Raw genomic sequence first — 26,270 nt, forward strand, 5'->3', positions numbered from 1 at the left:
GTGTGAAATCCCCACTGAAACAGGAACCTAGGGATCAGTGAGGAGATTTTTAGTATGTATAACCCTGTAACTAGTCTTTCACAAACCAGCAGGCTGCAACCTTATGCTAGATTCTCCTTGTCCTGAGTTGCTATAGCGTTTAGGGGTTTGCCCTTACATAAAAGGCAGTGTAGTGTGGGTTTTGGCAGGGACCTTGGGATGGTAATAGCACACAATGTTAAGGCAGATGATACTTTCTTTGACAGTTAAGGGAAATGGGTATGTCACATTTCTTCCAACTCTGCCTATGAGTTGAAGTCAGGCTATCACACTCAGGTGCAACACTGTGAAAAATATGAGAATTTAGTCTTACAGGGACTCAACTTCCTGTTTGGCCCTGGGACTCTCACTTCCCGTAGCACCGTAGGCTCAGAAGGGAGTCTACTTTCCACAGAGCTGCTGCAGAAATATTCCAGTGCCTTCAATGGCTAAGAAGTAAAGCTCTCAGCCAAATTCTGGAAGCGGACCTGGAAAATGGTCCCCAAGACTTGTCCTCTTCAGTAGCTTCTCTGATGTACAAGACTCATTTCAACAGCAGGTAACTTTATTATTGGAGGCAATGAGAACGTTGGGAAATCCTGTTTCAGAGTGAAAATGTAAATAGGGTGATGGAAGCATGAAGCATAAGAACAATTCTTTAACCCACATAAGATAGAGATGGATATTGACTGATATCTTAAGAATATTACAGATACTTGGAGTTTGTTGACCCAACTACAAACTACTACATACATATGATATTCTTTCAAAGTTGGGTTTTAATGGAAGTAAAGACTTAGAAGAACGAGCAGAAGACCATGTTTCTTGAAGCTATTTCTAGTCTGGTTCTCTTGATATATCTAGATTTTTGGATCTTATGCATGCTTATACTATCTCTTAAATATTAATAAGACAATGGCCCTAAAATTTTTACTCATACGGAAAACACTGTGTGAAAAGCCTTGGAAATAAAAACCATTATTAATGAAGTACCTTCTAGTTCACTTTAAACCTTGCTCTAAACATCAACTAGTCTGCCTTAAAATCCACTGTAGAAGCTCATCTACCCGAATTGAATTTCACAGTTTAAACAAACTTCGTATCTGTATAAACTGGTATAAAGTACTTTGGATTTCTACAATGACAAATCTGAAAAATATTTTAGGTTTGTATGCCACCAGAGAGCTCTCCTGTTCAAAAACATTTTAAAATTCCTGAATTCTCTTCAGGGATTCAAAATGATTAAAACTAATTTTTAGGGGAAAAAATAGGAATTTCTACAAGTAGACATATTAAGATGAGTGTTTATTAAGTATTTTTAGTCTGGGTACTAACTAAAATAGTTATTAAACTTACCATAAAAAATTCATAGTTTATTATCCCTATAAAAGGAAAACTATAAAAACAAGAAGTTTAGAAATACAAAGATGAAAAGAAATGGATCACATCTGCAAAGTGTCCGAGTTTAACAGGCGGTGCTCATAAAAGGCCAGAGGGCTCTCACTTCCTAACGAGTAAAGCTGAACAAAGAATAAGGGACTTGCTGTGATGTAAAAAGTGTAGTCTATGGAAAGTAAGTGCTCAAAAACCAGTCAAATATTTTTCCAAAGACAAATTTTGTTCATTTTGGGGAAAAGATGTTACCAAATATATAAATGAAAATATTTGATAGTGGGAGATACATTTCTTCTGTTAAAAAAAAAAAAAGAAACCAAAAAAAAACCTTCTCTAAAAAATTCCATACATATTCACCTTTAAAAGAAATGAATGGGTCTTGTGAAACCAGGTTTTTCTGTACTTTTCTACTGGATTATTTATTTTGGTAAAGATTATCAAGATAAAGCTAAATGTAGGCTAACTTTGGCATAAAAATGAAATGTGGAGTTATAGATGGTAGCCTTTTTAACGTTTCCCAAGGTAACAATTGTAAGCTAAGGAAGTGGGGCTCTGTGTTGAGGAGGTGGTAATGGAAAAACAGGAGATTTTGGACTTTACAATTTCTATTTTATTTTAGCTAGTTAATAGATTATTTCTTCACATATCACTAAAAACATGAGAAAATTTAAATATTTATTTGACATGTTTGAATTAAACATAAAATGTTAAAGGCTAAAGCTGGATATTTGATTTTTACACGAAGTACTAACAATATTTAAGCTTCTGGGGGATGTGTTCATACGTCATGAATAACTGGCTCAGGAACATAAAGATACATGTTGGCTAAAGCTAAATGCTAATATTCTTATTTGCTGGCACAGACACCCATGCACAAACAGAGTGATAAATGTGGAGTTCTAAGCTGATGCCCGGCACGCTACAGGCGATTTTGCTTAGTAAGAATTGTAACAAAATCCCATCTATGTGGAAACTCAAATTAAGTACCACCCACTGGCTGGGGAGCACACGTCACTGTCTCATAGTTGGTTTCATTTCTGTTAGGACCTGCCTTCAGAGTATGGGCAACAGCTTACTGGCTTTAACACGTCACTCTGATGTACGATTTAAATCCCACTATTTTGAACGCTTTATTTAAACAACTTGTATTTAAATTTTTTAAAATTAAACTTTTCAAACATATATAAAAACAGAGAAAAGTATAATTAACCCCCCAGATTTCATAATTACATTATACCACACTTTTATGATCTATTTATCTTTTCTTCTGTTAGAGAATTTTAAAACAGACCTCTCATATCAGATGATCAGAACTCTAAATACTTCCATTTGTAGCTCTATAAAATAAGGACTTCACAAAACTACAATTATTCCATAATGCCGTATAATGAGTTCATATTCAGAATTTTCCTGATGTCTCAGAAATGTCTTTCTTCAGTGGCTTGTACTAGTCAGGCTGAAATAAGGTTCACTGATTGCGTTTTTGATTGTTACTTAAGTTCTTTCGATCTAGAAAGGATTTCCCATTCCTTCATTTTCATTTTCTTGGCTCACTGCTGGAACCATAGCAATAAACTCATAGGATGCGCCACATTCTAAATGTTTGATGGCTTTCTCGCGGTGGCATTTACACATCCTCAAACCTCAATTTTTCCTGTAAGCAGAAATTTAGAGCTAAAAGCTTTCAGGTCAAACTTTTGTGGTTAGAACACTTCATGAACAGTGCTGTGTACTTCACATGACGTCACATCAGAACTTTTACATTTGCTCAGATAAAGCAGCCAATTCAAGTGGTGGCAGCCTGATCTTTGTATTTTCAAGTTCACCATCTTCCTTTCTACTAATGCAAGGATTCTCAACCTTGGCTGCACACTGCACAACTTGGTTGTCTGGCGTGGAAGTGGAGGGCATAGAATTTAGAAACTACTGCCGAGTCCCATGCCCAGAGATTCCAATTCAATCAGCCCAAGTTGTGGTATGAGTATCAGGATTTTTAAAAACTCCCAAGGTGATTCCAATGTGCAGCTAGGATTGAGAATATAGAGGTTTTTGCATACACTGACAATCTTTGCTTGAACGAGTGATTTCATTAGGGGCTGTAAATTGGTGATTTTTCTAATTTTATTGTTCTTTCTACATTTATCAGCAGGAATTCTTTGGCATATATAAGAAATCTTTAGATATTCAGTAATGACTAGGGTTATTTGGTGATCCTGAAATAAAATCTGTATAGGACAAGCGGGATAAAATTTTAATTCTTCTCTTTAATTACTAGTAACTAAGTTGATTTAATTATGAGTAAGGCAGTGGTTCTCAAACTGCAGAGTGGAATCAACTGGGGAGATTTAAAGACTATTGATTTCTGGTTTGGGCCCCAGACTTTTGGATTTAATTGTGTATCAGGAGGGCCGGGAATAATATTTTAACAGCTCCACAGGCAATTTTAATGTGCAGCAAAGTTTGGGCACCTCTGGAGTGAGGTGTTGGTTCCCAAATCACCTCTAATAGTGATAGTAGTTTTTGCTTGTTTTGGTAATCGTTTTTGCATTTTTGTTGACAGAAAAATGTATCTGATCATTTTGAGACAGATACGAAAAGAGAAGAAACCAAACCTGATAGGTATCATGACAAATTTATTAAATTCCAAGATCAGGCTTATCTCCAATTTCCATAAGAATGAATCAAATAATAGAATGGTCAGTGGTATGCTGAAGTTTCCATGCAATGTTCTGATTTAATGAATATTTAATAATTATTTCTGTAAATGATTTTACTCTTTAATATGTAGATAGAGCTTATGATACAGGGAAATTTGAAGCCATTTTTTAAAATACTCATGAGGATTTACACTTTGTATGTTACTACCCTCTGGTAGCATGGGAAGCATGATAGGCATGACACTTGGTATAGGTAGGAATATATGTTTGTGGGGACCTATTTGGACCCTGAGAGATTATTCTAAACTAAAGATATTTGAGATTCAACAGATGCAGAAGGAAGCCTTTTTGGAGCTTCCCTTATTTCACTAAAAGCAGAAAAGTCCTGGGAGTGAGGCTGCCATGGATCCCTTCTGGGGGAGTTTTATGGAATGAAACAAACATCATCACAAACTGTCTTATCTCCTGTTTGTTCCCCTAGAAATCCACTTGTTCTTCCCATAGAAGCCTCTTCTGCCTGCTTCCTCTCCCCTAAGTTAGGTATATAAGCCCCCAACCCTAGTCATTTAGGGAGCTACTTCTTTTTTTTTTAATTTTTAAAATATTTATTTATTTGGCTGCATCGGGTCTTAGTTGCAGCATGCTGATCTTTGTTGAGACACGTGGGATCTTTCGTTGCGGCGTGTGGGCTCTTCATTGCTGCGTGCGGGCTCCTCTCTAGTTGTGGCATGAAGATTTTCTCACTCTAGTTGTGGCACAGGTTCCAGAGCGTGTGGGCTCTGTAGTTTGCGGCACGCAGGCTCCTAGTTGAGGTGTGCGAGCTCAGTAGTTGTGGCACGTGGGCTTAGTTGCCTCACGGCATGTATGATCTTAGTTCCCTGACCAGGGATTGAACCCGTGTCCCTTGCATTGGAAGGCGAATTCTTTACCACTGGACCACCAGGGAAGTCCCTAGGGAGGTATTTCTTTTGTGAGCTCTCATATGCATATGAATACTCAGGGTTTTTGAAAAATTATTATTAATCTGTCTACCGTCAGTTAAATTCACAGGCCCCCAGTTACTTAACCTAAGAGGGTAGAGGAAAAATCTCCCCCCCCCCGCCACATACTGCTAAGCATTTTCAGTGGGCAATTGGACACTATTTGCCAAAATAAAAATGTATACATCCTTGCCCAGGCAGTTCCCCTTAAAAATGTAATCAACAGAGACACTCAGATGTGCAGTGAAAAATTTTACCACTGCTTGTCAAAGGGCAAAGTTGGAAAAAACAAAATATTCACTAATAAGGGACTGGTTACATAAATTTTCTAAACAATAGATAGCCATTAAAAAGGAGGCAGATCTTTATAAATTGACACAGAAACACATGCATAGTTTTACTATGTTGTTAAGGAAAAAAACACTTAAGTCATAGAACAATGTATAACATATCCTCATTGTATTAAAAACAAAACAAAACAAATGCAAATGTGTGGATATTTACACACACACCCCTCAGATTTTCTGTGTGTGTGTGTGTGTGTGTGTGTGTGTGTGTGTGTTTGTGTGTGTAGGTATGTGGGGCAATGGCCATGGTATGGGTAGACGTGGCAATGAAGGAAATTTTTACCTTTTACTCCAAATTCTTCTAGACAATTTATTTTAAATAAGAAGCATGCCAAAATAAACAAACAAATAGACAAAAAAACACACACACAAAAGCATAACTTACTTTTGTAACAAAACATGAAAAAGTGGTGATTAGGAAGCTACAGCACTGCAATTGTGGTAGGAAGACCATAATGACTGTGTTACTAAAAAAGGTCTGAAAAAATAGGGGAGGAAAATCTTGGGACTCCAAGGCCAATATTAACAGAAATTCATATTCCTCTTGGTATTTGGAAGAGAAGCAGAAATAAAATTTTGTCATTTATACAATTTATAGTCATAATAAATCATAACACTCAAAATCTGCAGTAAAATAATAGTCCTTTATCCATGATTGCTAATTTAATATTCTATTTATGAATATGCATGATATAACTTCCTACTGTGGGGACAGACAGCGCACTCCAGCCCTGGAGGCTGCTCCTTGTCCTAATGTGCAGGGAAGAGGAGGGGAGGGGTAGATTCCCAGGCTGATGCCGCTCCCCTCCCCTCATTTTACACACAAGTACTAAAACTGGCAACTGCCTAGATTCTAGTAATTTTCCCCCTGAAACAGAAAAACTGTGAAATTGTGATTTGTGACAAAATTCACAAGTTTACAGGATGTGGCTGGAGGATTTAAGTAACAACCCCATGATCACTTTGACAAAAGGACTCAATTTATGGCTTCAACAGCTTCTTTCTGGTAGGTAGGGCACAGGGTGCTTGGTTATCTTTATGACTGAACTGGTGTGCTTTTTCTTAAAAGGGAGGTAAGTCCAAGGTTTTTTTCTTTAAAAGATATCCTCCATAATATAATATTTTCCATCATGAAGAAGTATAATTACTTGTGCATAAATTTGCCTTCTCACTTTCTTCGGGTCTTTACCTATTATTCTAATATATATTTTCTGTGATTCTGGAGTTTATTTTTCTATTTTATTATATGGGTTCTTAAAAGTTACCTCAAATTTTGGTGGAACGTAAGAGATTGTACAAATACATACATTGGTAAGAGATATGAAGACGTGAATAGTGGAAAAATGGCACACTAACAAAAGAGGAAACAGGAACCCTAAGACAACATTCCCTCTTCACTCTTTTTCAGCAGAGTATACATAAACACACCCACCAAATCCAAGGTCATAAGAAATGCAAGGCTAAGGAAAAAGCAAAGCCACAACAGAAAATAATAAACTCTCCTCTTCATAAAAGACAAGAGGAGGTCCATTTATGTTTTTAGAGAGCAGACATGTAATGCTGGTAAGCTAGAAAATACAGAATAATGGAAGAGACACGGCAACAGCAAGGCAAGATAACAATAAAGCATATATGCTTAAAACAACTTTATTATGTCCAGGGGAGCTTCTCCTTAAGATTCCTTCCCAATCAGCCTAGGAAAATAAAAATGTTTTGTAGAATGGATGATTCTTCCCCACACTTTGGGAGGTTATCTCTTTGAGTGTCCAAGGCCTTGGCTTTCTGCTTTGCAACAGCCTGCGATCCTTGGTACAAGTTAAAAATCAAAAATCAACCAACCAGGGCTTCCCTGGTGGTGCAGTGATTGAGAATCTGCCTGCCAATGCAGGGGACACGGGATCGAGCCCTAGTCTGGGAAGATCCCACATGCCGTGGAGCAACTGGGCCCGTGAGCCACAACTACTGAGCCTGCGCGTCTGGAGCCTGTGCTCTGCAACAAGAGAGGCCGCGATAGTGAGAGGCCCGCGCACCGCGATGAAGAGTGGCCCCCACTCGCCGCAACTGGAGAAAGCCCTCGCACAGAAACGAAGACCGAACGCAGCCAAAAATAAATACATAAATAAATAAAAATATATTAAAAAAAATCAACCAACCAACCAACCAACCAACCAGAAAACACAAGTAAGCTGATTCTCCTGAACTGAACCATATAAATGGAAATCTTTTCTGCCTAGGGCATCTTGAGCTTTTCCTTAGAAAATGACTCTGCAGTAAGTTAGCTATTTAAAAACAAATTCAGCAGTTGGTCTCAATTTCTGGCATTTCAATGGAATATTGCTGAAAACTCCTGAGTAGCCAGGGATCACTCCCAGGTAGTGATCAAACTATTGCCTTGCTAACAATTCACCTTATGGCTGAAAAGCTTTTCAAGCCAAATTTGTAGTAAACCACACACATAAAAGGTAGAGAAACTGTCTTCAAGTAAGTGTTCAAAATATTAAAGAAAAATGAGGAACAATAACAGACCTTCAATCCTAAATCCTTTCAAATAATCCTTTCTTACTTAGGAAACTAAGATAATTGAATAAAGATGTTTCTTTTGTCAAGACCTATCCAAAGACAAAATAGACCAAAGACCCTTTAAGTATTTTCTTATATTTAAGCCACCCCTACCTCATTCTGGGTGGGACTGCCAAATTCTAAAAATAAGATTATTTTCATATTACATTCAGGGTCTCTGCATGCAGACTGGTAAAGAGAAAATAACAGTTAAACTTTACAGGAAAAGTAGCAGCAAAACTGTCATTTCATCCTGTTCACTTACAATCAAACTTCTAAAGGGCATCTATAACTGCTCAGAAAAAGGAATATGAAATATTCCTATTATTTCATAGGAATATGAAATATGAATTTCAATTTTCTACCCTTATCATTAGAGCTTATTGCCATGGTTACAATTTAAATACCTTAAGTATGGTTGAAAAGTAGGCAAATTTAAGAAAACACACAAGAAACGTTAATGTAATTAAAATAATAGAGAGTAGAATAAATATCAGTTGTGTTGGCTGTGTTTGAAAGTTAATATACTTCCCCCTCCCTGCAAAAGGAAAAAGGGTAAGTAAAACTCCCAGGTTGGAATATGAGTTTGGGCAGCAGTATACTCTGACCAAAGTAAGGGATGAAGTATAGTTATCAGGTGTGAACTATGAATGTCACTGTGGTGAGGAGAGTTGAATTACTACAGCTGTATTTCCCTAACACTAAAGTATTTGGGGAGCCATCTGGCATATATTAAAAATATATGAATATATAATACTTATATATTAAATGAAATATATATATTTTATTTATAATATTTTATTTATTTATCTATCTATATTTTATGCATTAGTAAATCACGAAGATGGTGGTCAAATGACTGAAGCTGAGTAAATGCACTGGAGGGGAGGAGAGGCAGAAAGGATGCCAAGGGCCCAGATGTTCATTCTCCATCGTGCGTCTTCACAAGCGCATTCTCTCCATATGTAAATCCATGCAATTACACACCGTGCCCACCTGGCTTTTGGCAGTTAAAAAATCCACAACTGCCCCCTCCACCTCAGTTCAGTCAGGATGTTTCTCCAGCTCTACTTCTGGCAGCACTGCTGGCATGGCTGTATCTCCTTCATGGTTCCAGCTAATGCTGGAAAACTCGCCGGGTCCCACCTCCCACCACTGCTCCAGTTTGGTGGCAAAGCTACCCAGCCCCTTGTCCCTGCAGTCTTAGACATGGCAGCAGCTTCCAGAAAGGACCACTCCTTTGGGTGGTTGGGCCCTGACTGACACAGCTATTCTCCTTGGGCTACAAAGAACTCTCACCTATCAAACACTAGTCCTCCAAGAGAAAAGGGCAACGGCGGGATATCGAAACATTTTGTAGATAGAGATATAAATGATGACACTCATGAGGGAGTATGAGAGGACTGGCCTCATATAGCTAAAGGGAGGGAGAATGAATGCAATCTTTTTAAGAAGGCAACTTGGTAATACATTTAAAGAGCCTTAAAAATGTTCATATAGTTTGAATAGTTTTCTTCCTAAAAATCTAGCCTAAGGTAAATCAATGCTGCAGATATAATTTTATACATAAGGATGTTTACCATAATGTTATTTATTACAATGAAAAGTTAGAAACAACTTAAATGTCCAAAAATAGAGCTATGGGTAAACATGGTATACACTTGTAGTTTTCCTTTACAGAATCCACCCCCGTCGCCCCCAATTTTAAGTATATAAAGTTATATACCTCCACTAGACTTGAAACACTTAAGAGGGCAAGGATGTTTGTTTTAAACATTGACAACTACATGCTAGTCAACTAGACTCTCAAGAAATATTTTTGGAGTAAATTAATGATGCAGTATTAAACATGAACTTACAGGAGAATTTTACATTAAATGGTACGTGTTTGCCATAACCAAGTAGCAAATGCACTGTGTATTTTTCTTTAAACTGAATTTTTCAACTCTCTTTTTAACAGCTCATAGCACTGCTATTTCTCCTGAGGAATGTCTAAATCAGGTGACTTTTTGCTCAAACGATTTCCAGTGGCTCCCCATGATGTGCAGGAAGTTCAAAGTCCCTGGTATTTACAGATCTCTATAATTTGGCCCAGTGTGGCTGCCTAGCCTTTGCACATCTTATCATCTCTCAAACTAGTTTCAAATGTTCCCACAAGACATTTCTGTCGTCTCTTCTGCTGCCCAATGACAGTGCCCTCTCCACAGCCGGGCTGCTGGTCAAGCCCCAGTCTCCAGGCTCATCCTCTCTGCCAAGCTATCTCAAAAGTGGGCTGTCCATTTAATGACAATGTTTCCCACATAATACTCACTTGGTGGTTAACCACATATTATTTCATGCCATGTCTTTCTTTGCATTAAACTGCTGTTTGTAAGTCTTCTTGTTAAGTAGCCTTTCACATGTCTCTTCCTAATCTATGGTTTGAGTAAAATACTACATTTCTTGGGAATAGGTTCTTTACAAAATGGCAAGTTGCCTTGTATCCACTATAAATAACACCAGAATCCTGGTGCCCAGGTTCAGGTAAACTCAGATAACAGGCATTTGGTGATTTAAGTTTTACTCAATTCAAACCTTGCTTTAAAAGTGCCGAAGTATTCAGATATCAAGGCCTATTCTAGCATTCACACGTTGCTGGCATTGTCCTTTACATTATGAGAGGTGAGGGAGGTGAGGGGCGTATGTGTGGAGCCCAACACTGTCTGACCAATGACACATATAGTACTTGGCTCATGATGTGGCTACTCAGGAAGCGTTTAATGAGTGAAGACTGAGTATGAAGATATCGAACATCTGTGAAAGTGGCAGACACTCTCCTCAATGCAATTCATCCTTGATGTGAGGTGAATTTAGGGTAAAAAGAAGAGATAAAGAGACTATGTTAGAATCTTCCAGACTATTTTAGAAGCTATCAGGTGGTCTACATCTGGATACATAAGGAAAATGAACACTTCAGGCAACTCTTCTCTTGAGTATGAGAAACACTGTAAAAGGAAAGACCTTGACTTATATAACTGATATCCCAGATTATACAAAAACCTTTGGGAGGGCATCCCTGTATTTCTTTATGATAAAAAATTCAGATACTGAATTGATATTAAAAATGTTTTGATGCCCAGTGCTTTAACTTCTTTACAGCTGGCATATATAAATCTATTCAAGTATGTTAAAAAAAATTAAGCATATTAAGAAAGTACTACTTCAAAGCAAAGTAGCTCAATATTGTCACTATTAAAGGCTTTGCTTGGCTGATTTCACCAAGAAGTAGTAATTTAAGAGAGCAGGCTCTGTCTGTGCAAAACTAAAGGAAGATATTTTATATGATTAAAAACTCATACCTGTTGATCTCCAAGGAAATGACTTCTCAGTTGAGCTAGAGAAAAAGAAGGAAAAAAGATGGAACATTTACTTCCTTTGTCATAAAATTTAACTTTGGATCTCTTTTGCATATAGACATTTAATTTTCACATTTAATTATATAAAAGTATAAAAACCTCAAACAAAATTTAAAATGACTGTTCTAAGTTAATTTTTAGACAGTATTAAACCCTCCACATCAATTTGGGACAAAACTGTATTTCTTGGAAATTAAGGCAAGTTATAAAATGACTTATAAAGTTGTAAAATGACTTACAAAATGACATAAAAAGTATGATTCTCCTTGGATAAGACAAATACAATAGCACAACTAACTGTGACCTTCATAGTACTTATATGAAGTACGACACTGCTTCGTGTGGAATAACTAATATGAAAACTACATATAAATTAAAACAACATATACATTATACTGTACAACATATACATTAAAAAGAACCAAAAAGGCTGTTAAGAAGTTCATTCAATTTACTTATTTTCAAAAGAAGCCCTAGATGTTATAATAGACACATAAGTTAACAGGGTCATTTTGAACTGAATGTTGCCTTATAAAATTTAAATATCCTAAACCTTTATAGCAAAATATAAGGTTTTACAAGCTAGGAGAAAATTTTAACTGTATATTTTTCTTGGTTTATAGAGTACCAATTTTAAAAATTTGTGCATAAAAACATATCTGTGCCTCCCTGGTCCCCCTCCCCCGCTTAAAATACTCAATACAGGAAAGCATGGTGCTTAGGGGATGGTGTGGTAGAACAAAGGTACAAGAGGCTGGATTATTAGGCATTTATTAAATGTCAGAGTAAGTACCTCACATATATTATCTCCTTTATATTATTCACAACAACCTAACGAATAGGTACATTATTATCTTTACAGATAAAAAAAACTGGCCAAAGTCTTAACGCTAGTAACTGGAAGAGCTGGGATTCAAGCCCAGGGTGGTTTGATTTCAAAGTCAGGGCTTCTCACCACTGTGCTATATAGTAGAATAGCTTGTGATCCCATTTTTGCATTAAACACACACACACACACACACACACACACACACACACACACAATATGCCTAGAAAGAAACCTAGAAAAATAAAAACCAAAGTGCTAGCAGTTATTTCTGTGGGGTACAACTAAAAGGAGTTTTTTCCTTTTTAAACATTTGTACTTTTTTCCTGGAAATCAGAAACAAACACATATTGAAGTATTTTGGAAGTATTTATTAAGTTTATTGAAAAGGTATGTGACTTTGGGCTTAAGGAAACTCTGTAACTTAAAGAAAGGGACATCCTTTCAGTGCCGTAGGTGTAAGATTTTAAGTACTTGTTAGTTGCTTGATATTCCCCCCCAAGTCATTAAGTGGCTAATGAAACTCTTGCTGGTTAAAAATTCTAGATTCAGTAAGAATTCCCTGAACTTCAATTTTGTCTGTGATTTGCCTTTTTGTCACCACAGGCCGAGCAGCTCACATTCCAGGACCTTGAACTAGCTGCAAGCAGAGGGGCATGCTCTCAGTGAATGGAGTCAGTTAATGCTAATCTTCAGCACTCCGGTCATGTTCCTGTACCTGATGCACTCCTAACTGATTTCAAAAGGGACTGATGGGGAAGAAAAAAAAGATGAAAATCTGGTCAAGTATCAATAAGGGCACATCTGTCTTGTTCCTGAAGATAGGTCATCACATTCTTATGACTTCAAAAGTGGTTTCCCAGACTGAATTTCAATTCCTCTTGAATATGTTTTTATTATTTAATTCTATGATCTAAATTAGTTTTCTAATCACTGAGGTTGCTATTACCCAACTGTGTTCCTATTAACATGTTCGTATTTTTTGTCAATATTAAAATACATGGTAAATCAAACTGTCATCCAGAATTGTGTAATACACCTCAAGTTTCTTGGGAGTGATAAAGTCTGTTATCTTCAGATTGAAATTTACATAAACTTTAATGAAATATGTTTACAAGATTTTTATTCTTGAAGTTATAGATCACAGAATATAATTCATCTTAACTGCTCAAATTGGGCAAGGGTTGTGACTGTTTTGCGCATCTCTTTAGGTCAAGTGCCCAGCATACTGCCTGGCACATAGAAGATGCTTAATACACATTGTTGCTGTAACACAAATTGTGAAAAAGTAATACCGGGTTCTTCACTGTTCTGAAAGATCAGGTGTATGTAAATTATTACTTACTACTTTGTTCAAACAGGTCAAATTATGCTCTCCCACTCCAGGTAGGAAATTCCTGTAGCCTCATTGCATAACAATCAGGCAACCAGCAGTTTTGCTGCTGAAAAGGCCTTTGGTCATCAAAATACAATAAAGTATTCCTAGGTGAAGGCAAGGGGAAGTCTCCGTTAAAATTATTTTTCCCTACTCTATTCTAGACAAACAACAGAAATCACTAGGAAAATAAGTTAATATTGAGGATTAAAAATAAGCAAAAGTTCCATTTTGAAGACTATATATTCAGCCCGTTTACCTTCACACTGATTCCACAATTCTGTGTGATAGCTGGTCATTATATGTTATTCAGAACAGTCTATTTCTTTCTGGACCACTTACTTTATATGATTCTCAAATTGTTCACCACTCTGGGATTCAGGGATTGCGCAGTAAATATGTACAGTTTTGAAATGCTGTTTTAAGTCACTGAATGTTTTAAGTCACTTTTATTGGAACAATAAAATGAGAGGCAGCTCCACATTAGACACAGGCATATTCCTTCTTTCCTCTCTCCTTCCAGCCAACTATTCCTAGAAACACTTCTCCAACTTTTACTGAATGTCTACAACGTGTCTACAGGCACTGTGGCCATGAATGACTCCATCCCATTCCCTTTCACTTCTCATCTGAAGATGCCAAGCAGTTTATGTTCTAGGATCTTCCACTGGAATGTGAAACATTTTAAAATACAAGAATGGGATCATCCACAATAATTCTGTTTCAGTGGGAAGATGTATTCACAATTTCCAATAACTTAATTATCAACAAGCTTCTAGAATGAAATCCATTTATAAGTTTGGGACTGTTTGGTTAGATAGTGAACAGCAGTTAGGAGCAAGCTCATTTGCAAATTAATAAATCAAGGCAATTCATTTTAATGTGAAAAAAGTCTTAGTTTTGTTTTAACGAAGACACCATGTCTTCATCACAGTATTACACGAGAAAAGTGCAATAAATCACTACAAAATTCTGTACACTTAAGAAATTATATATTTTTTCATTCATAGACATAAATGGAGGCAAAATTACCTTTGTTGAATATTTATGGCTGTCTTTGAAACCCAAACCCCCCTTATCTTGACATCCCATGCTATATGTGAGAAAACTAGCCTCTCACACTCCTCTCACACTCCTCTCACACTCTCCTGCAGCCAGAGAGCTGGCCAGTGACCTAGGGTCTAGAAGGAGGCATGTGAGGGGAGGCGGTGGCACCACGGGAAGCAGTAGCGGGGGCACTGGCCCTGGACACCCCGACTCAGAATCTGGCTCTCTGGGCTTCCCGGAGCTTCTGAAAGTTGACACCTAATAGCTTCTGGTAAGTTCCTTTCCTGCTTATACAAGCCAGAGGATTCTACCGTTTGTAGCTGAAAGTTCTGACTGATGTTTTATGACTGAAAACAAATGCAAACAGGCCCTCTGAAAAGTGCTGAAACCTCACTCCTTAAATCTTTACCTGTATTTCCAAGTGCACACTGGATATAATACATTTTGTACTCAACACATAGAAACCCTTTTTTCCCCCAAACGAACTCCCATTTAATCATCACCACCTAGTCACTCACACTGAAGAACATAGAGTCATTTTATTGTCTCCCCTACCCTGCCCGCCTCACTAGCATGTAAGCCCCACGAGGGCAGGGAAGTCTGCCTTGTTCACAGATACGCCTCCAGAACCTACGACAGTATCTGGCACATGGCGCTCACTCAAAACATACACCTTCTGAATTCATCCCTACCACCAAGGACACAGTTGGGGCCTTCATCCTCTCATTGTCTTTTGGCTGGATCATTCTTTCAGTCTCTCTCCTAACTTGTCTGCTTGGCTTTGATTTCTCATCCTTTCAGGCTCTCTTCCAGGCTGCTGCTACAGTGATTTTTCAAATCTGAAAACATTCAAATCTTAAATTCTCCTGATGCTAACGCACAACAGATCCTTACAGGGTAAATTTCAAACATCTTAGTATGGCAGAGACTCAAACATCTTCATATGGCACAGAAGGCCCTCCACCACCTGGTTCCTTCCCGTTTGCCCTTTCCCACACAAACCTACATTCTAGGCACTTCTAATTACTTGCAGTTTCCTCACGTACCAGGCTGCTTCACGCTTCCAATGCTATTTTGGGGGTAGAATGTGTAGGAACACAGTCTGGAAACTCAGAATTACACAAATTCCAGAATGGTATATGTGGTACAGTGTAACAATACATATGTCATATACCCATGAAATGGAACACTCTTAAGTTTACCTTCACTTTGTGTCACTTAATAACAGGAATATCTTTGGAAAATGGTCTACTTAATTAAGTCACTCCTCAATTTCCTCCTGATTTCCTGCTGTGCCAGATGTGAGCTTAAGTGGACAGCAGTAGGTAAACAGTAGGGGACGGGGGAGTGGAGAATTTGATGGAGCTACACAGTAACTTTACCATGTCATTTCCCTCACCTTCTCCCTAGTCTAGATGGGGCTCTTTCTATCACTAGTAAAGCACAAGTTACTGTCATTATTCTCCTATAAGATACACTGAATTGGGACAGAATCCGAGTTATTTCACTTTGTTTTATTTAAAAAAAGTCATTGTGTTAAGAAATTTTATACACACACAGCCATATATATGTGAACCCTTATTAGTAGTTCAAAAAATTAAGCACAGCCAAAACCAAATTCAATTTCACTTGGCATTAAAGGACAGGAATTACTGGAATGAATGTTCTAGAAACTATTTGATTTATAAATAGAGCACGGGCGTGTACCACTGTCTAGACCACACACCCTCCACAGCGTCCTCTCTGGTGAGCACTAATCATCCTTCGAGAATTAGCTTGATGAAAGTTGATCACTTCTTCCTTTACATGAAAAATGTACCCATTAATCTATCTCGAGTTTTGTTTTTCATATGATTGTAATTGCAGGATTTGTTTACCTGTTTCCACTATCAGACTATGGCTCTCTTGAGGGTAAAGATTGTGTCTTAATTCTGTCTGCATCCGACCAGCATTGAATAGGATGCTAAATAAATGATAGCTGACCTTAACTTTTTGGGTTGTTCTTTATTAAGGCTAATCCTGTGTTATTTTAGAAATTGTTTCAATCATTCTACAAAGGAGATTTTGGCTCTTGCTACATCTTATAGAAAAGATGTCTATTGTAAATATTATAGGAATCAATCCAACAAATATTTATTGATCATCTACTGAGTGCCAGACATTGTTAGAGGCTGGGGTATAATGGTGACAAGAGGCAGAGCCTTTGCCTTCTGCATGCTCACAATTGTCTTGTAATTACTCATTACAGTATGCATGTGACACCCCCACTGGATCACATGCCCCTCAAAGGCAAGGTGTCAAGAGACTTTTGAAAGGCAGAAACCTGTAAGAGAGTACTCTGATGAGTCCAGCAGTGTTATGATTGAAGAAGCATTCGCATATCTATAACAACCCAAAGTGTGAAACATTTGTCTTTTAAAACAAAAACAAGACCCAGCTCTCCTTCTACTTACCTATGAAAATGAGGTAAATTGGTATTAGGATTACCCAGGTAGGAATTTGAACATGAAGGCTCCGAGGGAAGAGGTATGTAGCAATGTGAAATGTACTGTTATATTCAAGAATTTGCTTCAGTTCCCACAGATCAAAAATTATAAAGTGCTAGAAATCAGCCAGTTTGGGAGACCATCAATATGATAGTCCACATGTGCAGATAAACCTGACATGTCAGGTCTCCCCTGTGTATTATGACAGTCTCTTCAAATGGTTGTTTAAACCACCCCAATTTAGCAGCATTACATAATCTATGTATTTCACTATTGCAACATATTCTTTCACAATATTTTTCTAAAATGGCCCTTAGGTGATCTTCCTTTACTGAACAGAGGTAATTAACAGACGAACTCTCATTGATCATATGTTCATTAATCTTACTATAAATATTTTCAAAACTGTATGTGTACATTGCTGGCCTGACGTTTTACTCTTGACTTTCCTATTAGTTTTACCATTTTGAGCTCTGACCATAAATGTTGAGTTCCACGCAAAGGTTCTGTATTTCTGGACATTCAGATGGTCGACAGGCACGTGAAAAAATGCTTGACATCATTAATCATCAGAAAAATGCAAATTAAAACCACAATAGGATGTCACCTCACACATGTCAGAATGGCCATCATCAAAAAGAACACAAGCAATAAATGCTGGAGAGGATGTGGAGAAAATGAACCCTGTACACTGTTGGTGGGAATGTAAATTGGTGCAGTCACTGTGGAAAACAGTGTGGAGGTTTCTCAAAAAAACTAAAAATAGAACTACCATATGACAAAGAAATTTACTCCTGGGTATATATCCAAAAAAAACAAAAAACACTAATTCGAAAAGATACATGCACTCCCAATGTTCACAGCAGCATTCTTTACAATTGCCAAGATATGGAAGCAACCTAAATGTCCACCAACACTGGATAATGTTTCACTTTGTTTTATTTTAAAAAAGTCATTGTGTTAAGAAATTTATGGCACAGAAATTCAACAGTGAAGATGTTTGGTGTATATATACATATATACATATATACAACGGAATACTACTCAGCCATAAAAAGAATGAAATTTTGCCATTTTCAGCAACATGGATGGACTTGGAGGGTATTATGCTAAGTGAAATGAGTCAGACAGAGAAAGCAAACACTGCATGATAGCATTTATATGAGGAATCTAAAAAATACAACAAACTAGTGAATATAACAAAACGGAAACAGACTCATAGATATAGACAACAAACCAGTGGCTACCAGTGGGGAAAGGAATGAGGGGAGGGGCAAGATAGGGGAAGGGGATAAAGAGGTACAAACTATTATGTATGAAATAAATAAGCTAAGAGGATATATTATACAACACAGGGAATACAGCCAGTATTTAATAAAGACTGTAAATGGAGTATAACCTTTAAAAATTGCGAATCAGTATATTATACACCTGTAACTTATATAATATTATACACCAACTATACTTCAATTAAAAAAAAGTTCTGTATTTCTTCTGCACATGTTAACTCTTGAATTTAAGAACTACCACGTGCTTACAGATGAAATCTCAGTAAGTAGCTGGAATAAATTCCAAAATGCATTTTTCTCCTTCTCCACCAATTCATTACTAACTGAAGTTATTCCATTAGCAAATGTTCTGGATTCTAAATCCATTACCAAAAAAATTCTGGCAGCTCATTATTGGTTTGTTATAACTGCCTTTGTAATCCATTGCTCTAATATTTATAAGTCTACCTTTCACTTGATTCCAAGGTCCATTTCTCAGTTAAAAAAGAAAAAGTTGGTTTGTTCGGGTTTTTATTTTAGGCGATTAATTCATGTTGAAATTACTTACTACCCAGCTATCCTCTAGGCATTACAGATTACTTTTTAATGAACGGCTTCAGAATCTTCTTAGGTATGAAAGCTAGGCTCCATAGTCCACAGGTCACTCCAGATTTCCTATTATGCACCTAGGATTTTCTCAGCCAGAATCTGGCAAAATAACTACTAATGATTCTCAACTTTTGGTCTCTATCTGGAGTGCTACCAGATAAAATTTAAAATAAATTCCCTTAACGGAGTAACCCATTCTATCCAGTACTTAAATTTCTCTATCTTCATTAATTATAATTAAATCTTAAATTATGATACGGCGATAACATCATACCACACTTTTAAGTCTTTTAAAATTTCTATCTAGTATTGCTTTGACTTTCCTTGTATAATTAGTACGTTTAAAACTTTACCCAGTTTCTGTTAATGCATTTGTAAAATATTCCGTTAGTTTTTTGTGAGTTCTGAGCTGGGTAAAGCTCATTCTGTGGTTTAGCTTTCTTGAGTGCTCTTGAATTTATGCTTGAGAAAGGCACTTTTTGAAGATAATGCCTGTGAAAGTCCCAGGTTTTCAAGCATTCACCATGTAAGCAGGTCAAATTTCTCCTCCCCTTGACCTCGGCAAGAATGTTCTTGAGTTCATTTTATACTCATAATTAGCATGGTGAGAAGTGGGGTCTAGAAGCCTAAGATGGAATCAAGGGCTCTCTAATGCCATGAGCCATCTTCTGATGTTCCGAGAACTCATACCACCTAAACAACAGGAAACTGATAGGTTTTAACAGTTTTGTTTTTCTTATGTTTGGGAAACAAGGACCTCATCTCTCTCTTTTAGTTAGATAAGAATTAACTAAGGGCTTCCCTGGTGGCGCAGTGGTTGAGAATCTGCCTGCCAATGCAGGCACCACGGGTTCGAGCTCTGGTCCGGGAAGATCCCACATGCCGCGGAGCAACTAAGCCCGTGCGCCCCAACTACCGAGCCTGCGCTCTAGAGCCCGCGAGCCACAACTACTGAGCTTGTGTTCTAGAGCCCGTGCTTCGCAACGAGAGAAGCCACCTCAAGGAGAAGCCCGTGCACCGCAAAGAAGAGTAGCCCCTGCTCGCTGCAACTAGAGAAAGCCATGTGCAGCAGTGAAGACCCAAAAATAAATAAACGCAGTCAAATATAAATAAAAAAAATTTTTTTTAAATGAATAAAATCTATCTTTAAAAAAAAAGAATTAACTAAGAAATAAATCCTTTACATTAAACAGAGACGTACTCTATGTCTTACTGTCAGAACTAGAGCAATTAGACAAAATTAAATACATTACGATTATTCTTCCTGAGACAGCTGTGGATAGCTATCCTTCCACTAGGCTATTTCAGTAAGTCAAAGACGGGAAGGCTAATATGTACCACAGACGATGATGGTGAACGGCTCTGCCTGGCTGAAGGAGAGGAGGGGAGCTGGGAGGCAGACGGCTATCCCTACCCACCACGTTATTTTTCCTAAGGGGCTCTGAGGACCCTAGTTTGACAAATCACTAGCTTTTAGATAATAAGGGTATTTTAGCAGTAATACTTAGAAAGCAATCCTTCTTAGTATTTTACTACATTTTTGGGAGCCTCTTCCAAATTTACTTATTGTCTATTCATAATCAATCTCAACAAAAACAAAACCAAAAGCTCTTAGTCCAAATTTATGATTTTTCAGGACTGAGGCTCCTTTCTGTGTCCTCTTTATTGTGCTCTCAGACCGTAGAAAATTTTCTATTGGATGGAGACTGATTTCCTTCTTCCTGCCAAAGGACCACTTGATACCGGCAGTCAGGAAAAGTGAAACCATGACAACATGCCCATAATTGTAGTTTATTATTATTTTTAATGTGTTACGGTTTTGAATTGCCCCTGAAAATGGTAATATGCCTGTAATTTGAACTGAGCAAGGCACAAAGAATGAGACAGGGCAAAGGCTCTCTTTTCATAATTATTTTTATGTCTGAAGGTGACACTGAGGTTAAAGAAAAGGCACTTGAATTAAAAATGATGTCCTTCATGTAGAATGCAGCTGCTCCTGAGCCATCAGCAACAGGACATGAGCCCTGAGTTCCCTTCCATGCATGGTGATGGATATGTGCCCGTCCACCTGCACTCACTTGTCACCATCACCTGGGTGACCAACAGAAGGAACAAGCCAGACGGCTGCAGGAAGGCAGGCCTGAGGCTTCATGGAACACGGGAAAGCTCAGAGGCTTACAGTCGGACCCACATACTCCTTGCTCAGTGACACCTCACCTGAAAAAACTGGCCATGCGCTCAGAATATGCTTTTACAATTGCAGTCTTTAAAAAATAATGAGGAACAGCAAAGGGTGGTATAAAAGTGCGATCTTGGTTTTCCACTGGCTGCTAGCAAGTTTAGAGTAAAATGTATAACTGAACACTGTGGTGAACATTTTTGGTCTCATGACTGGCTCTATTTTGTTGTCACCCTTGTTTACTCAGTTCTTCATTCCACTCCTCCCTCATGCCACTTTACCATATTTTTGCACCCTTATAACATCTGTCTAAAATGGATTCCAGGAAAAGGTAAGATAAAAATAAATAATATTACAGCCAGTCTCTGAAAGAGAAAGTTATGTACTTGATGCACAGCAAAAACGTTAAAGGAACAGGAAATATCAGATTAGCCCTTTAAACGATTCAAGTAACTTGAATTGTTTAATAGGGACTAGAGGTGAACACACATTTTAGAAGATGTTAAATATTCTTTGACAAAAGCATTTTGTGTTACTGCTTTGAATCTATGAATAAAAGATCCAGAGGACCACATGGGAAGGGGAAGATTAAAAAGAATGTCATACAAGACAAAAATGAGACAAACAGTTCCCTCTGGTATCTCCATGAATTATACAGGAAGCATGACTTCTGTTTAAGCCCATTCCACAACAGGTATTCCAACCAGTAAAAGTAGAAATCATAATAGAAGGGTTTTCTAACATTTCAGATGACATTTGAAAAAGTGAAAGCAACTGAGATGAAAATAGTAAAATGACTAAATACAAAACCAAACTCTCTTTCCTAAGTATTCTGCCATAACTTAGGATGCTATTTAGGCAAAGGGTCAAGCCTCAGAATAGATGGGCCACTGTGAATTATTTGTATTGAGGTCTACAAAATGCTACTGTCTCCCTCATTTCTGTTCTTTCAAATTCTTCCAAAGGCAAAGAAACAGAAAAGGAAAACATTTCTTAAAATTTAAGATAAAAAAAAAACAAGAAAGAGCACACACAAATATACTCCTTTTAGAAATATGTAAAACAATTCAAATCGTACATTTTTAAATAAAGCTGGCACCGGTAAGAAGCAGTGCGAGGGTCCTGTTTTTCTACTTGCTCTACAGGAGATGGAGCACAGAGTTAACATGGGACTAAGCTGTAGAGATCTATAGTAAGAGGTACACTGGCTGACATCCCAAACCTATAAAATTCCTCATTATAAATAGTTCTGTTTATGATGCATACAATTTCATTTTGAATATTATTTAGGATGTAAAATGCTCCGAAAAGCCTATATAAAAATTCACTTAAAAGCAACTTTAAGATATCATAAAATTAAATGTTTTATTAAACGTGTACCGACCACTCTGATTATTTAGGCATTCAAAAGCAAATGATATATTCATATACGATTCTTTGATACTCAAATACAGACATTATCAAATCTGGTGTGTGTCTAAAGAATGATATTCACTTTCTGTCCATTGATTACCCAGAAGATTTTATTAAAAAATTATTATAAACAGGAAAGTTTCTGTAATTTCTGAGGAAACTTTTCATTATGAGTGTGAAAAGGAAGAACATGATATATTTCTTAAAGTTCTGCTTTGCTTTTTGAGAAAAATAACGCTTCTCCCTGTAATAGCATTTTCAGCTCTTGATTCATGGTCCAGCACCATAAATAGCTGTTTTAGTGCTGAAGGAGGAATGAATTCACATGTGGGGTAGAGTACAGACCCTGCATCATCAATAACTGTCCAGGAAGAAGAATGGATGCATAAGGATACAGTCAAAATTTGGCAGAGCATATGCTAGGCTTCTAGGTAGTAAGACTTAACGAACCCAGCAAAGTGCTTCTAGAATGCTTTAAATCTCCCCTGACAGCTCTCATGGATCCCTAATTTGTCCCACATCCCCTTTCCCACCCTGTTTCCTTCTCTTCTCTATTATCCCCCCACACATAATTATGCAGGGTTTCCAAACTACTGAATAGGGGAATGAAATGGAAAAAGGCCTGTTAGAATGAATGAGAAGGAATGACAACAATGACAATGGAAAGTAAAGTCTCTTCAAACAGAATTCTTGATGTATAATGGGTGAGCCGTAAACACTGCTCAGGCACTCTCCACGGCAAATGGACAAGTGGCTGGACAAGACTGTTAAATTCCTAGCTTTAATACCCAGCATTCTTCTTTTAAGAAATATGAATGAAAAGAGGAACAGTGGTTCACAACGTGACACAAGTGGTTGGTCTGCTTTACCCTGCTTTCCCCTCTTTGCTCCCTCTCGCATTCACTGCCACAGTGAGCCGACATTATTGATGGAAAAGGCATTACAAAGTATATGGAGCATACTGTGTAGATTCATAATCTAATTTAACTTAAATAAATATTCTTCATTTGAACTACTGAAGAAAACATCTACCACTCAGATTTTTAAAAATATGACCTTCTTAACTTTATAAAAATGAAAAAAAAAGTTTTAACCAAAATTTCAGTCAGAAAATTAAGAGCTGGATTACTTAATATTTAAACTTTTTGTTATACAGCATTTAAAACACACACTCACTGATATATAAAAGAAAACAGTATAATGAACCCCCTATGGATTCATCATCCAGCTTCAACAAATAAAAGGGAACATGTGGTCAACACTTACTTCATCTATACTTTTACCCACTGTTTTCTGTGCATTACTAGATTATTTTGAACCAAGTCTCAGGCATCTTATTACTTTAGATGTATCTCTAAATATAGAGACTTTTAAAAGACTATAACCACAATAACATTATCACACCTAAAAAAATTACCAGTAAAATTCTTCATATCAACAAATATCTAGTCAGTATTAAAAGTTCCTGTTTGAATTCTTAAAAACAGTTGCTTGAATCAAGACCAAAACAATGTCTACACATTGTATTTGGTTGTTATGTCTCTAAAAATTTCTTTCCATGCAGTCTCACCCTCCCTCTTACATCATTTTCCCCGTTTGAAACGATTTCAGTTGCCTTGCAAAATTCCCAATAGACTGGATCTAACTAAGGCATCAGCAAAATGTTGTTTAACCTGTTCCTCTGTCTCTGATTTCCTATGAATTGTTACTTATATCTAGATGGTTGAGCAATCTGGAGGCAAGAATGCATCCTAGGTGATGATATGCACTTCCCATTGCATCATTTCAGAAGGCCAAAATTTCTGACTATCTTTTGTTTTGTAGAACATCTATCTTAGATCAGTGAGTTCAGGTGTTGTCAGCCTGATCCATTTATTGTAAAGTTTCTCGTCATTTTTTCAGCTAAAGATTTTAACAGCCATTGATGATTACTGATGTAGATACATTGTTTTGTCAGTGGTTGCAAAAAAAAAACTCACCCAAGATTTTAATTTCTAGACTTTGTTTGAATGTACTACTCTGGTCAATAGTAGTTTCTACCTTTGTATCTATGTTCATAAGGAATACAATACTGTTTCACTTACTATTTAGAAATAAGTCTTTACTGAAAATTATTTTGCTAATGCTCCTCTGGAAATAGATATAACCCTGTATTTTGTACTTCCTAAGCACCAGTTCTTAGATGATCATTGATAATTTTGCTTGAATTTTCTCTGTGGCTCAAATAGCCACATTATTGATAATGTAACTAAAGCTGGGGGTAGATCAACCTTTAATTGGCGTGTTCTAAAGCAGAAACAACAGATCACAGGATCCTAGAATAATTGGCTGTTATTTGTTCTTTTCCAATAAAAAAAAGGCTAGAAGAAATAAACAAGTATACCCTAAAGACATTCCTCCTTGGCTTATAAGCAGTCCAACAATGCAAACCAAATGTTGTATCTAAACTATCTGACAGTGGTTAAAATGTGTAATTGTTTAACATAACATTTTTAAGCTATGAAAATCTGTAGCCTACAGGCATTCTCCCTCTTCAGTTTTAGAGTGGTTTTCTCCCTATTTAACTAGGGAGTAACACAACAGCAGGGCAGAAAAATCTATGCAAAAACCAGATTAGATTGATTTGTTATTAAATAGATTGTGAAGCCTCAGGGAGGATAGCTATAATAACAATTTAGTCACTACAAAGTCTGGCAAACTTGTCAGTTGTTTTTCCCCGCCCTTGGCAGACATGCCATGTTCATTTTTATGGCAAGCTGATTAACGGCTAAAAATGCACTAATGGATGGCTCTCACTTCTAGGTGGATAATCACATTTCCAATTTCCTTTTCTATACATCATTGGATTAGAGCGTATACAGTAGTATATCTCTGAAGGGCTGAGGAAACATCTCATCACACACATCAGTCTTTCCCCTCTGTGTCCTTAACCTGCCAAATGGTAATGAGAATGGGAACTTAACACCAACCTTCCTTTATTTCATGGAGAGTAAAGGAATTAGATGAAGGAATGGCAAACTGCCCCCCCACATCCCAAATAATGAACTGCAGAGAGTACATTAGTGGCAATGTTTTTCAAGATTGTTTTCTAGAATCTTTGAATTAATACCTACATGACTTCTTGTAACATGTCTGTGATCAACCAAAAACAGAAAATAGAAGCCACGCCAAAGTTTCTACGAAGGAGAGACAAAATAGTGGTAGTGGAGATGGGGCTGGGGGCTAGGGGTTTTGTACTTGTCTTTGTATAGCAAGCAGTTTTGATATAGACTGTGTCTATCTGGAGCGGCGGAGTGGAGGTAAGTGGGTTGCCTAAGTCTTCTCAAACGAATTCTTGACACCCCATGGAAAACCAATAGAATAAAACTATTTTTAGGAGAAAATATCATCTTAATGTTAAAATCAGGTGTACAATAATAATAAAAACCAAAGCAAACTAAAACACAAAAACAAACCTCGTGGAAACCCTTGAACAATAAGCAGATAATGGGTATAAAACATGGACTCGCACAAATGTTTATTATATCAAAAGTGCTCAATGGCTACTCTAATATAATTACAAAGAAGTATTTTCACCTAAGGATATGAGAATCAAAGACACCAAAGCAAGGCCTCCCTGGATAGAGCCAGGACAATGTAATCTGATCAGCACACTGCTCTTCAAAAATAAACATAATAAAATAAAGACATATATTTTATGCGGCTACTAAGGTACT

The 26,270-nt window shown here is 37.2% G+C and overlaps 1 protein-coding gene across 8 annotated transcripts in view; it reads right to left on the minus strand.

Moving 5' to 3' along the window:
• Positions 1-26,270, minus strand: part of PKP4 (plakophilin 4) — a 251,832-nt gene that overhangs the window by 75,513 nt on the left and 150,049 nt on the right. For all 8 annotated transcript variants that reach the window (XM_082657879.1, XM_082657875.1, XM_082657876.1 and 5 more), the window contains one exon: positions 11,295-11,329. In XM_082657879.1, the coding sequence (XP_082514005.1) occupies positions 11,295-11,329 (35 nt within the window). The remainder of the gene's footprint in view (positions 1-11,294; positions 11,330-26,270) is intronic.

This window comes from Grampus griseus (genome assembly GCF_964374135.1).
Source record: "Grampus griseus genome assembly, chromosome: 7".
Classification (NCBI taxonomy): domain Eukaryota; kingdom Metazoa; phylum Chordata; class Mammalia; order Artiodactyla; family Delphinidae; genus Grampus; species Grampus griseus.